Below are 13,904 nucleotides of genomic sequence, written 5' to 3' on the forward strand. Positions count from 1 at the left end.
CGGATAACCAGTTCGGTTCATTCCGTGGTTTTTAACCTTACCTGTTATTCATTTTGGGTCCAGACTACGTGGGGTCCAGTCTGGCCCGTAATTCCGGTATAATTTATATTTTTCATTTTTTCATAATTTTAGCCGGGGTAATATTAGACCCGTCTTATCATGTTTTTCAATTTTCCACATGGTGAAATTTTCGGGTTCCGTTACTTTTTTTTTTCAGACCGATCGGTCTAGTCCTAGACCGATCGGTCCAGTCGGTTGGAACGGACGTTCTGTTTGGTCCAGAACGGACATTCTATTTGGTCCAGAACGGACGTTCTGTTTGACCAGAACGGACGGTCTGGTTAGAACGGACGTTCCGGACTTCATCTTCAACCTCTAGACTTCTGTATTTCTCCTGCAGACCTAGAACGGACGGTCTGACCTCAGACCGGACGTTCTAGTCCTCGGATCTCGCCAGAATCACTCAAACATGCACGATTCACTATGGGTATTACACTAAAACTCATAGAATTGCAAGTAGAACACGAATCAAGCATCAATTTTACACGAAATCACTCAAAACCCAAAACCCCATGTCTAACAGACTTCCGAATTAAACTCGAATTCACTCACCTCGGGTTAATCTCGTGTTCTGGGTGACGGCTAGGAAGTTCGGTGATGCTCTTCTTGCTCTGTAGGAACCGTATTCAAAGTAAATGATTCGGATTCGAGAGAGAATTCCGAGTTTGAAGGTGAAGAACAAATGAGAGAGAAAGGGGTTAATTAAAACTCGGATTAGGCGATTTCCGACAGAAATCCGGACCCAGGAGGGACCTAATCACGCGTTAGGGTCAAAAAGTCGAGTTTGCTGGTCGGATTAGTGCGCAGGGGTCATTTTCAGGTCGGCCCAGACGAAAGCCGCGACTTTGGTCGCTGCCGACAGTCCGGTCTGTCCGTTCCGAGAGTCTAGAACAGACGGTCTGTTCCTACGCGGTCCGTCCGTTCTGGGTTTTCCAGAACGGACGTTCTGAGTTTTTTTTTTTTTTTTTTTTTAAATCCGGACCCAGGAGGGACCTAATCACGCGTTAGGGTCAAAAAGTCGAGTTTGCTGGTCGGATTAGTGCGCAGGGGTCATTTTCAGGTCGGCCCAGACGAAAGCCGCGACTTTGGTCGCTGCCGACAGTCCGGTCTGTCCGTTCCGAGAGTCTAGAACAGACGGTCTGTTCCTACGCGGTCCGTCCGTTCTGGGTTTTCCAGAACGGACGTTCTGAGTTTTTTTTTTTTTTTTTTGTAAAACTGGGTTGTTAGAGTATTACCTCCATTAATTTGTTTTTAAATACATGCTATCTACATGGAGAGTTAATGAATTTATAGTAACGCTTTATATTCAATTATCTCTTAATATTGATCCATAGCATTTATTATTGAACACTCAGTCAATTCATTAGTTAATTGCCCAAATTGTAACTCTTAATATTCCAAAACAAAAGGGACACGTGCCATGCTCCCGTACAATGAAACTCTACTTTTATATATATGATTTTTTTTAAATAAAAAATAAAAGAAAGGTGATTCATTAATTATCAAGCAAAACTTATAAAAAATGATAGTTGATATTCAGATTATTTTTCTGGTCAGATAATAACAAGAGAGAAATCGAAAATCGGACTCGATTTTGGATGATTAGGTTTCAGATCGAGTATACATATGGTTAGGGGTGGACGTTCCGATAAGGTTCTTCGTAATCGAATCGTATTGAACTAAAAATTTGTTATAGTTTCTGAACCGAACAATCTAAAATTTTAGAAAACCAATTTTTTCGGAATCGAATGGAACCGAATTTATAAAAAAATTCTGAAAATCCAAAAATTCTTAAAAAAATATATTTTTTTTAATAAAAACCGACGGCGAACCGAACCAAAATCAGAACTGAATATGATATAATAACCAATTTGTACCTATTTTTATAGAATTGAAAAAAGCGAACCCCTGTTTTGAATAAACAGTAAAATTAATATCACTTCAGATATTTACCATAATGACACAGTAATTGGTGAGACACCTTCCTTCTATAGTACGGAAGGGATATTGGATTCCGTCTCGGACGGGATTCGCTGCAGATTTCCTCAGTAATATGATGAGTTTGTAGTGTCAGGTTTCAAGTTGCGTCTTATTTCACGCTGTTCCTCGGAGTTCGTCTCATGTCGCCATAGGATCCTAATTGTAAGTTTCCATAGTTTCGGGGTCCTTATGAAAGCTTTTAGTTTTATAGGGGTCATTAAGCATTATTATTATTATTATTATGATGTGTGTGTGTTAGTAGTTGAAGAAATTGGCCTGTAACGGTTGAATAGTTGTGATTTGCCTTGGTTCTTTTTCTCTGGTATTTTATAATCTTTCAAGATATTTACTTAAATTCATATACATACATATATATTATATATAATAACGGTAGAACTTTGCGATCACCATTTTCCTTGCGCATGACATGACCAAGACAGGTGACGAAAAATTAAACGCGTCTATTGTTTTCGTATGTCTAATTTTTAGATTTAGAATTCCAACAGATGTGTTATTTTTCATGATAAATTTATTGGGTAAGATTTTTTACGTAATTGTTATAAATTAATTTTGTGTTTGTAAAATGTAACAGTTTAAGAAATTGTATGATGAGATTTTAAATTAGAAGATTTTTTAGAATATGTGCGACACTTTAGAGTTTCTAACAAGATTATTTCTAAATTAGTTATAAAAAAATAAAAGCTATCATAATTATATAACATTATCTTTACATTTTTCATTCGTTACAAAAATCACCAATTGTTAGTTTGAAACAAATATAAAAAAAATTATTTATTTCAATACGATTCATGTGAACAATTATTTTATTTTCGAAAAACTATATTTTAAAAGTGTTAAATTATATACATTTTAATTGTTATATTTTATTTCTTTTAATTTTATAATATAATTATTTTCAGTTATATAAGTTTTTAATTTTTTCTATTTTATTTAGACATGAAAATCAATAACCAGAAAAATTAAATTCAATAATAAAAATAATTGTAATTTTTTATGTATTTAAATTATATTTAAAATATATAATAAAATTCATTTTTAATTGGTTATACATACACGTGAGATTTTTATTTTTATAAACTGCTATATGAATATAAGATTTAATATTTTTTCTCACTTTATATTAAATTATTAACTCTTTACTTCATAATTATTTTTTAATTAAAATATTTTTTGATTTTTTCCAAAAAATGAAATTATTTAGTTTTATAATAATTCAATATAGTAATTATTTTAGGTAAATTCAATACTTGAATATTTTTGTACAAATCTCATGTCTTAGTATTTTTAAGAGGTTAAAGTGTAAGATATTTGTCTCTCTCTCTCTCTCTATATATATATTAAAACAGGTTTTTATTGAAGCAAAATACATGAAAATTGGTGGGTCTTGAATCTTTTGTTTTTAATTAGGGCCACTCCTTTTGAATCGCTTTTTTTTTCCTTCATAAAACTCATATTGTGCTCCACTTAAATAGTCTTCAATAATTTAATTCCCAACTTTCCGTCGTGTTAGTGGAATTTATTTATTTTGTTACTATCCTATTTTTTACATTAGGAATTTACCTCAATCTTGGCCCTTGGGGATTCTTAGTCCATAGCTTTTCTTTTCTTTTTTTTTTGGTTAAAGATTCATAATCCATAGACCATTAGCTATTTATTCTCGTTGTGCACTCTTTTATTTATTCAGAAGATTTTAGAGAAAATTTTCGGAATTATTTCTAATATTTTGTTTTATATATAGTATATATATGTGTGCGTGCGCTTAGGATTATTGGTTTATATGTTTATATATAATCGATTAAATACTGGTTAAGCCTTTTTGGATTCATATTTTTTATATATCCGATTCAGGTTCTTTTGGCTCATTTAATACTTAAAAGTATTTAAAACTTCATTTTTTGAATTCTTTTTAAATCCAATAACTTTTGATTTTTTTTTCTTGAAAATCGGATAATCTTATGAAAAACATCCTAGAAATGTATTCGTCACAATGCATAATAACAGTAAAAAACAATGTGAAAAGTAAGTTTTAAGGTTAGATTTTGCATGTCGGCTTCATGTTTAAGTGGTTTTATTAACCCCATGTCGTCTCTATTCCTGATATTATTTTCATAATTTATGTATTTTCAACATGAAGATAAGTGGTGTGTGTAATATAATTCGCCAACGAATGATTTTAAAACTCCAGGCCTGAATTTTTTTTAGTTCTTTTTAATTTCTGTCTTTTTTTTCTTTCTCGCAGGATAAAATTCACTTTGGTCCATTGAATTTCAATCTTCTTCCCTTCAATCCCTTCCACAAAAAAAAAATGTTTTTTGTCCAAAAGCTTCTCCACTCATGCACGTGTATGTGTGTGCATATATATGTATGTATATGTCCTTTGCCTTCCAAGGTTTGCACTTACAGTGATCCACCACCACCAGATCCTGAGAAGATATAAGGAAAGAGATTTAATTTTGTTTTAGGAAAATCTCATTTTGGAATTTTGTATTCCTCACAAAATTGTGAAATAATTGTTTTGCTAATAGTATAAAAGCACACACACGCATATTCACTCACAGTGTCATCGCCATCTTCGGTACCTCTCAGGCACCCATTAATGGTGGAAATTTAAAAGCTTTCTCTTGTTTCCTGAAAAATCTCGCACTTTTTCGACGACCCGTTTGCTTTCTTCAACCAAAAATCAGAAAAACAAAAAAAAAAAATCCTTCCTTTTTCGTTGTTCAGTGTCCGTACATCCATGGAGCGTGCAAGGAGACTCGCGAACAGGGCAATCCTGAAACGCCTCGTCGATAGCTCGAAACGACACCGTACCGCGCGTGAGGCTTCCCTCTCCGGCGGTGCTTCATCTCCGGCTCTGTACTCGCCGGCGAGGTATGTGTCTTCGTTGTCGCCTTTTGCTTCTTCCGCAAGCAACATTAGGTCGGAAATGGCGTCTTCTAACAATCGGAAGGCCTCGTCCCATTTCGGATCCCAAATTCGTCGTATTTCCGTCGAGGCATTGAAACCCACCGACACTTTCCCCCGCCGACATAACTCGGCGACGCCGGAGGAACAAACGGTTATGGCGAACTCATGCGGGTTTGATTCTCTTGATTCTCTCATTGATGCAACTGTGCCCAAAGCCATACGCATCGATTCGATGAAATTCTCGAAATTCGATGAAGGGTTAACCGAAAGCCAAATGATTGATCATATGAAGGATTTGGCTTCCAAAAACAAAGTTTTCAAATCATATATTGGCATGGGTTACTATAACACCCATATACCACCTGTGATTCTGAGGAATATCACAGAGAATCCGGCATGGTATACACAGTACACTCCATACCAGGCCGAGATTTCCCAGGGCCGGCTCGAATCTCTGCTCAATTACCAGACGATGATAGCCGAGCTCACGGGTCTGCCCATGTCAAACGCCTCCTTGCTGGACGAGGGAACTGCAGCGGCTGAGGCCATGGCTATGTGTAACAACATCCAAAAGGGTAAAAAGAAAACCTTTGTGATTGCTAGCAACTGCCATCCCCAAACCATCGATATTTGCAAGACGAGAGCTGATGGGTTCGACATAAAAGTGGTGACCTCTGATCTTAAGGACATAGACTACAGTTCTGGTGATGTCTGTGGAGTACTTGTTCAGTACCCTGGAACCGAGGGCGAAATCTTGGACTATGGAGAGTTCGTCAAGAAGGCTCATGCTAATGGAGTCAAGGTTGTGATGGCTACCGATCTGTTGGCTTTGACGATTTTGAAGCCACCAGGTGAATTTGGGGCGGATATTGTGGTCGGTTCAGCTCAGAGGTTTGGTGTGCCAATGGGGTATGGAGGCCCTCATGCTGCGTTCTTGGCAACGTCTCAGGAGTACAAAAGGATGATGCCCGGTAGAATCATCGGGGTTAGTGTTGACTCCTCGGGTAAGCCGGCTCTTCGTATGGCGATGCAGACTAGAGAGCAACATATTCGCAGGGACAAGGCTACGAGCAACATCTGCACTGCCCAGGTAAAGATATAATCTTTCTTCTCCCTTTTGAAATTGTGTCATGGTTAAGAAAAGTACTAAATTTGGAAAGTTCAGAACTTTGGAATTCTTGTGAATTGCATGGATAGAGAGTACCTTTTTCGGTATTTCTTGTATACTCTTCAGAGATTCCATGATTCAGTACTGTTTCAGGAGATTAAGTTCGACATCACTTTTGTCGGTATTTCTTGTAGGCTCTGTTGGCAAACATGGCTGCCATGTATGCTGTTTACCATGGGCCTCAGGGACTGAAATCCATTGCAGAGCGAGTTCATGGCCTTGCGGGAGTTTTAGCTCTGGGGCTTAAGAAACTCGGAACAGTGGAAGTTCAAGACCTTCCCTTCTTCGATACTGTGAAGGTTAAGTGTGCTGATGCTAATGCCATAGCTTTTGCTGCTTACAAGAACGAGATTAATTTGCGAGTCGTGGATTCAAATACGGTGAGTATGGCTCTTTTGTCTTGTACACTGATTTTAAAACGTGTAAGTGATGTTTCGAAAGGGAGCTGATGGAAACCGGGTTTGTGTTTAGATCACCATCTCCTTTGATGAAACCACCACCTTGAAGGATGTTGAGAAGCTTTTCAATGTTTTCGCTGGTGGCAAATCTGTGAGTTACAGTAACATGGTCTTCTAGTTTTTCTCTTAAAATTTTCGAAGTTTCCACCTTTCTTTCGATCGTTCTAACCTAAAAAAGGATACTTTTCTCGTTTGTTAGGTCCCGTTTTCTGCAGAATCTCTTGCCAGTGAGGTTCAGACTGCGATCCCCTCTGGCCTAACAAGGGAGAGCCCTTATCTCACTCACCCGATCTTTAACATGTAAGTTTTTCTACTTTACAGTTTCATAACTTAGAAAACATGAATTTCCGATAGTTCAGAACTCTAAACTGCGCGTTTTCTTGTTTAGGTACCACACTGAGCATGAGATGTTGAGGTACCTCTACAAGTTGCAATCCAAAGATCTCTCACTTTGCCACAGTATGATTCCATTGGGATCATGCACGATGAAGCTAAACGCTACAACTGAAATGATGCCGATTACTTGGCCTAACTTCACCGACCTTCACCCTTTTGCCCCTCCTGAACAGGCTCAGGGTTATCAGGTTTTTACAGTTTCTTGGTCTCTAGCAATGGATTTCACATTAACTACAAGAATTGTAAGTTTCAGTAACTTGGGTTGATCTTTATCATGCTTTTTTTTTGCTAGGAAATGTTCAATAACTTGGGTGATCTCTTATGTACCATCACTGGTTTCGACTCTTTCTCGCTCCAACCAAACGCCGGTGCTGCTGGTGAGTATGCAGGCCTGATGGTTATTCGTGCATATCACAGGGTAAGCTTCATCCAAAACTTAAATTTCTTTATTGCCTTCTCCTTCTTTCGTGTACTTCATACGTGATTTATCAAAATCCTGACACTTTAAAGCCATCTCATATTCGGTATGGTCCAAGAACAATCTCAGTGAGTGGATGTTGAGTGAAAGGTCTATACTTTTCAGAAGGGTATAATTGGGTCATTGCTGGGTTGAGATCGATATGAAATGGGTACAAGCTGGATTTCTTTACGATCTTTCGTTTTGTTTATTGTTGATTGGTTAATTCGTTTTGCAGTCAAGAGGAGATTACCACCGTGATGTATGCATCATACCAGTTTCGGCTCATGGGACAAACCCAGCAAGTGCTGCCATGTGTGGAATGAAAATCGTCGCTGTTGGAACGGATTCTAAAGGAAACATCAACATAGAAGAGTTGAGGAAAGCTGCAGAAGCTAACCGAGACAACCTTGCCGCCCTCATGGTACATATCAACATAATGGTTTCTCTATCCCTTTTCGGTTTTAGACCTAAAGAATCTGAAATGACATTCTGTTTTCACTTTGAAATTCAGGTTACATACCCTTCAACTCATGGAGTTTACGAAGAAGGTATTGACGAGATCTGCAAGATAATTCATGAAAATGGAGGTCAAGTCTATATGGATGGTGCCAACATGAATGCACAGGTTTCATCGGATTCTCAGACTTTTCTTTTGGAATTATTCTCTTCGTTCTTTCATTTCATCCATGGTGTCAGATTCCAATTCCAAGATACTGATGTTTTATGCAGGTGGGTTTGACAAGCCCCGGTTTCATTGGAGCCGACGTTTGCCATCTCAACCTCCACAAGACATTCTGCATTCCTCACGGAGGCGGTGGTCCTGGCATGGGTCCCATCGGCGTCAAGAAACACTTGGCACCTTTCCTACCTTCACACCCTGTGGTATTACACTCACTCCTTTGTTTCAATGTGTATGTAATTCATGAAACTGGTTCTTGATTCTTTTATGTATTGTCATCTGTTAATGAATCTTTAAGGTCCCTACCGGCGGAATCCCGGCCCCTGAGAAGTCTGAACCGCTCGGTAGCATTGCAGCAGCGCCATGGGGCTCTGCACTTATCTTGCCCATATCATACACTTATATTGCCATGATGGGCTCCAAGGGACTCACTGATGCTTCAAAGATTGCAATTTTAAATGCAAATTATATGGTGAAACGCCTAGAGGTATCTCCCATTTCCTTAAAAAGCTTTCACCTTTGTGACAATTAAAGCCGGGTTTTTCCCAAGAAAACACTGATTTTACTGCCTAAGAAAGCAGAATTGATTACCGAGAATACTGGCTCCCGGTTGAAGATAAAAGTTTACTCGATGTTTCTGCATTGTGTCAAGCTTAATGGGTATTTTTGTGATTCAGAAACACTTCCCTGTTCTTTTCCGTGGTGTCAATGGGACAGTTGCTCATGAGTTCATCATCGATTTGAGGGGATTCAAGGTAATAAACAACTAATATAGGAGCACTAGAATTCTCTTTTGTATCGGTGTTGTACTCTCTTGGACTAATCACTGGATCGTGATTGCAGAACACTGCTGGAATTGAGCCTGAAGATGTTGCCAAACGTCTTATGGACTACGGGTTCCATGCCCCTACAATGTCGTGGCCTGTCCCGGGAACACTCATGATCGAACCCACAGAAAGCGAAAGCAAGGTACATATACATCAACTTCTCGTAAAAGTATCAATCTTCCATGGATTTTCTCACATTTTCTCGCTATCCAAACATGTTCTGAAAGTTACTTTGCATCTACAGGCCGAGTTGGACAGGTTCTGCGATACCCTTATCTCTATCAGAGAAGAGATTGCTCAGATCGAGAAAGGAAATGCCGACATCCACAACAATGTTCTGAAGGTTGTTCAAAATCTCCATCATCAAGAATCCACCTTTCTGATTTTCTTTTTCATGTTTCCTCAAGAAACCGTATATAAAATCTGAGAACTTTTTTTGTTGCAGGGAGCACCTCACCCTCCTTCTCTTCTCATGGGAGACTCGTGGAGCAAACCATACTCTCGTGAATACGCTGCCTTCCCTGCTCCATGGCTTCGAGCTTCTAAGTTCTGGCCCACTACTGGTACGTGGTTACTCTTCCTTAACTGTTTTCTGCATTTCTGTGTTCTGCATTGTGGCCAGATACCGGTTTTTATTGATTGGTTACCTTAGACCCAGATTTAATTTTTAGCACACTGATTGATAAAGTTTTGCTTACTGAACTAAGATGTGTATCAGTCTCGGGTCTGGTTTCGGGTTAGAGTCGAGTCAGAGACCATGAAACCAAACCGAACTGTGGTTTTACTAACATGGATCCCAGTTTCTTTGTTCTGCATTTCAACCACAACCAATCTATCTGAATCCTGTTTCAGCCCTGGTTATCTGAATTCATCCTAAACCGATCATTGGACCAATTGGGTTTCTTGTTATACCGATATAATCAGGTTTGAATAATTGCATTGCCTCTCTCTTCAGTATCTGAATTGGAAACCAGGCTAAAAAACCAGGTATCCAGGTTATAAAAGGGTCAGGGCATGGCATGTTGTTGGTTAAGTCAGAATTCAGCAGCAAACACTTAACCGGATTTAACCGTTTCCACACCTGGTTTGGTTATACCAAGTTCACCAGATTGCACCTCACAAAGCCAGTAGCTGAATCGATTTTTAAAATAACCGGATTTCCATGGTTTTGATCTAACCAGGTCGCGTGGACAATGTGTACGGAGACCGGAACCTGATCTGCACTCTCCAGCCGGCGGCTCAGAACGGCGAAGAACAGGCAGCGGCCACGGCTTAATGTTTGGGTTTAACGGGGGAAATATGTCTGTTGCTAAAACTCAGAAGAAGAACCGAACCTTCTTTCTCCCTCTAAGGCTCTTCTTCTTTGTACATAATTCGTCTTTTCTTAGTTCCATGTATACTGTGCTCCTTTGGCCGGTTTAGCGTTGGTTAACTTATCTTCGTGTGCTTAGCCGGTTATCGCCGGTACAAGATAATTTCGTCGGTCTCTGAAGTCTGAACCTGAGCAAAATCGGAACATCGCAAAAGGGGTTAACGTTAAACTAGAATGAAATAAAAATATATATTTGTTGGAAATTAAGAAATAACAATAACAATATTTTATTCTATGTATAGAAAATGTATGATTGATAGTTGGCTACCAGTGTTTCTTCACCCGAATAAAAGTAAAAATAAAATTACAACGGATTTGCTGACGTGGCAAAGGCGAGTAAAGGGAGAGCGCGTGGTGGGAAGGTGATGCTCATGGCAGTCTTGCCATTTAGAAAATGGCTTCAAAAACGATGTCGTTTCTTTCGACTGTGTTATCCAGTCTTCTCCCTTCCATTTGCTTTCTTCTCCTTCCAATCAAATATATATATATACACACATATATATGTATGCAGGGGCGGATCCATGTATAGACCAATGGGGTCCCATGCCCCCTCTAAAATTTTTAATTTGTTTATAATTTTTTAAAATTTTTGATAAATAATATAAGGTGCCCCCATTAACATTTTACCTGTGCCCCCTCTTTCCACTCTTTTGTTTTTTTATTTCTCTTTTTTTTAAATTAAGTTACGTATTGTCTCTTTTTTTATTTTTTATTTTTTATTTTCCAACTGTTTTTTAATCTTTCTCTCTTAATTCTCAAAATTATTATGTATAGATCTAATATTAAAAAACAATCAAATTAAAAATATTTAAGTTTTATTAAAGGAAAATAATATGTTAGTATATCAAATCTATTTCTAATTGATTGTAATCTTGTATAATTGATTCTCTCTTAATTGTATCTCCTTAGTGACCTTAGATATAGCAACCTCTTCATGTATATATTTTGTATTACACAAATGAATAAATGTGAGATCATATTAATTCTTTCATTTATGACTTTTAAGTAATTCTATTTTTTATTTATTCATCAATTTCTATATTTTGATGATACTCACAAATTTATTGTTATATATATCTATATATATATATATATTTTATTTGACTTGATAAAAAAATTATAGATAAATTGATTAAGCTAAAAAAATATTAGAGGATCTTATCAATAACATGATAATGACTTTTAAAAAATGATAATAGAAAATAAATTAAAACGATTTGATCTCGACTGGTTTGATTAATACATTAATTGATTTTATTTGTTGACACTATGATGGAAGATGTTTTCCGTTAACAAAATTTGTAAACATAGCTCTAAGCAATCGTATTAGTGATCAATTTTTGAGTGATTGCAGTTTATTTTATTAAAAAATATATATTTTAAACAATTATAAATAAAAGTTATTATGGATATATTTTAAAAAATAAAAAATTATAAAATTTAATGATCAAATATAAATATTTTTTATAATATATTTTTTTAATTAATTTTATTATATATTTATTATAATTATTGCCCCCACTCATAATTTTTTCTGGATCCGCCACTGTATGTATGTATATATACACACACGACGTACAAAATACAAAAGCAAAATACTGTTTACTGTTAGAAACTTACACTAAAAATTTATGAAATATTTAAATAATATTACAATAGCAGGATTGGTCGTCGTTGTATTTTAATATAAAATTCATGAAAACTAATCGACCTTTTAAAATTTTCAGAAATTTTGTGGTACAAAGTACAAAGCAATCAATCTAGAACAAATTTTCTACTTTTATTTTGTATTTTGATGTAATTTGTTTTTCTTCTTTAAGTTTTTGTAAATCTTAACCTGAATTATCAAGGCCTTAATTTTTTAATAAAGATAATGCTTTATTTTCTTAACTTTATTTTTGAATTAAAAAAAAAATCGAGCAATAACAGCCATAATTCTTTTTATAATGTTATTAGGCTAAGAGATATTGGTTTATTTATCAATATCCATTCACGTTTGCATAGAATAAGAATATTTATTTAAAAAGTAGCATTATAACTGCAATAGAAATAAATCGGTTTGTGTTTTTTTTTCATGAGTCATAAAATATATAACAAAAGCTGAATAAGTAAATTTACAATAAGAAAATATATTGAATGTCGAACAACTGATTTAGGGTTCACTTTCCCAAAAACTAAGATTCGTATTATTTTTCAATTTGAATTTAGATCTTACATTTTATAATTTGTGAATATAAAATGAAAATTATTGTTATCGGTTTATTATTTATAACGTAAATATAAAATGTCCAAGGAAGGAAAAAAAAAGACATCCATTGTTATTGGTTCATTATTTTAGACAAAATCTTGGTGGAAATAGTAACAACAAAATAACCTGTTTTAAATGGGTCAGAAATGAACAGTGAATCTAATATTCTGTAATAAATTAGTCAAGTGATTCACCAAACCTATTATCATGTTAATTCAATCTGTAATTACACGTGTTAATTACTTATGCGTAAGAAAACATATAAAAGGCAATATATATATATATATATATATGCATATAGGCAATTATCAAATATTTTAAAAAAAAAATAAAACCATATTCTAATTTTAATTTTTAATGGGAATTATTTTTTAAAGTGATTCCGTATACATTATGGCAAAATCTTATCTACTAGAGGAGAACCAAACTCATAAATGTAAAGCTTGCCCATATGTGTCCAACCACTATCTTGTCCGTTTACCTCTCCTGCGCAGAAAATTTCTCCTCTTGAATCGACCTTACAAGAAAATATATTTAAATAAAATACGGAAATGCAATGATTTATTTATGTTTTAACCAACATAATTAGAATTTTGATCCCGATATTTTTTTCGCTAATTTAAAATGCAATATGAATTCTGTTATATTCAAGTATATTTAAATTTGAAATTCATATTTCAGAAAATCTATATAATAAATTTTATTTTTCAAGTTTTTTGTTTTCATTTATTTCAAATGTTCATATGTTCTGCATTATACATTCTATTCTTGACAAAATAATCTAAAAACTTTTGTTTAAAATACTATTTATTATTTTCTAAAATTATTTTGTTTAAAATATATAGAAATCAACTTAATTATTTAACTGTAGTAAATAAAATATAAAATACTAATAAAAAAATAACACTGTTTATTTTTTTTATCAATCTTATTTTATTTGCATAGCACTATCTTCAATAATATATCCACCATCTTTAAAATCATACATTAACAAGCGAATAAAAATTGAATAGTTAAGTATTTCACATTTAATAACATCACAATAAAAATTAAAAAACTAAAAACTTATTTTTTTCATAATTATTTCTGATTTTTCCAATCCCACACTTCATAGAAAAGGAAAAAAAATATCGCAATCACTTTATCAAAACAAATACCACTGAATATTTATGATAATAAGTGACTGTAAGAATTTTGCGATTTTTAAAACTATTGCAACCAATAAATAAATAAATATGGCCAATAATAGGAAAACTAATCTGAAACTGAACCAAGACTCATTCTGAATATATATATATATATATATATATATATATATATATATATAT

General features: G+C 34.9%; 1 protein-coding gene across 1 annotated transcript; it reads left to right on the plus strand.

Annotated features, from left to right (window-relative positions):
- The first annotated feature begins 4,798 nt into the window (after positions 1 to 4,798).
- Positions 4,799 to 10,431, plus strand: LOC104799166 (glycine dehydrogenase (decarboxylating) 1, mitochondrial-like). The gene is made up of 15 exons (XM_010521549.2): positions 4,799 to 6,058; positions 6,271 to 6,516; positions 6,608 to 6,685; positions 6,794 to 6,894; positions 6,983 to 7,178; positions 7,283 to 7,408; positions 7,686 to 7,871; positions 7,962 to 8,075; positions 8,180 to 8,332; positions 8,428 to 8,616; positions 8,807 to 8,884; positions 8,973 to 9,098; positions 9,201 to 9,299; positions 9,402 to 9,519; positions 10,138 to 10,431. Exons 1-15 carry the CDS (start codon positions 4,799 to 4,801, stop codon positions 10,230 to 10,232), a joined length of 3,165 nt encoding a protein of 1,054 aa, XP_010519851.1. The 3' UTR covers positions 10,233 to 10,431.
- Positions 10,432 to 13,904: the final 3,473 nt, after the last annotated feature.

This window comes from Tarenaya hassleriana, unplaced genomic scaffold (assembly GCF_000463585.1).
Source record: "Tarenaya hassleriana unplaced genomic scaffold, ASM46358v1 Cleome6, whole genome shotgun sequence".
NCBI lineage: Eukaryota > Viridiplantae > Streptophyta > Magnoliopsida > Brassicales > Cleomaceae > Tarenaya > Tarenaya hassleriana.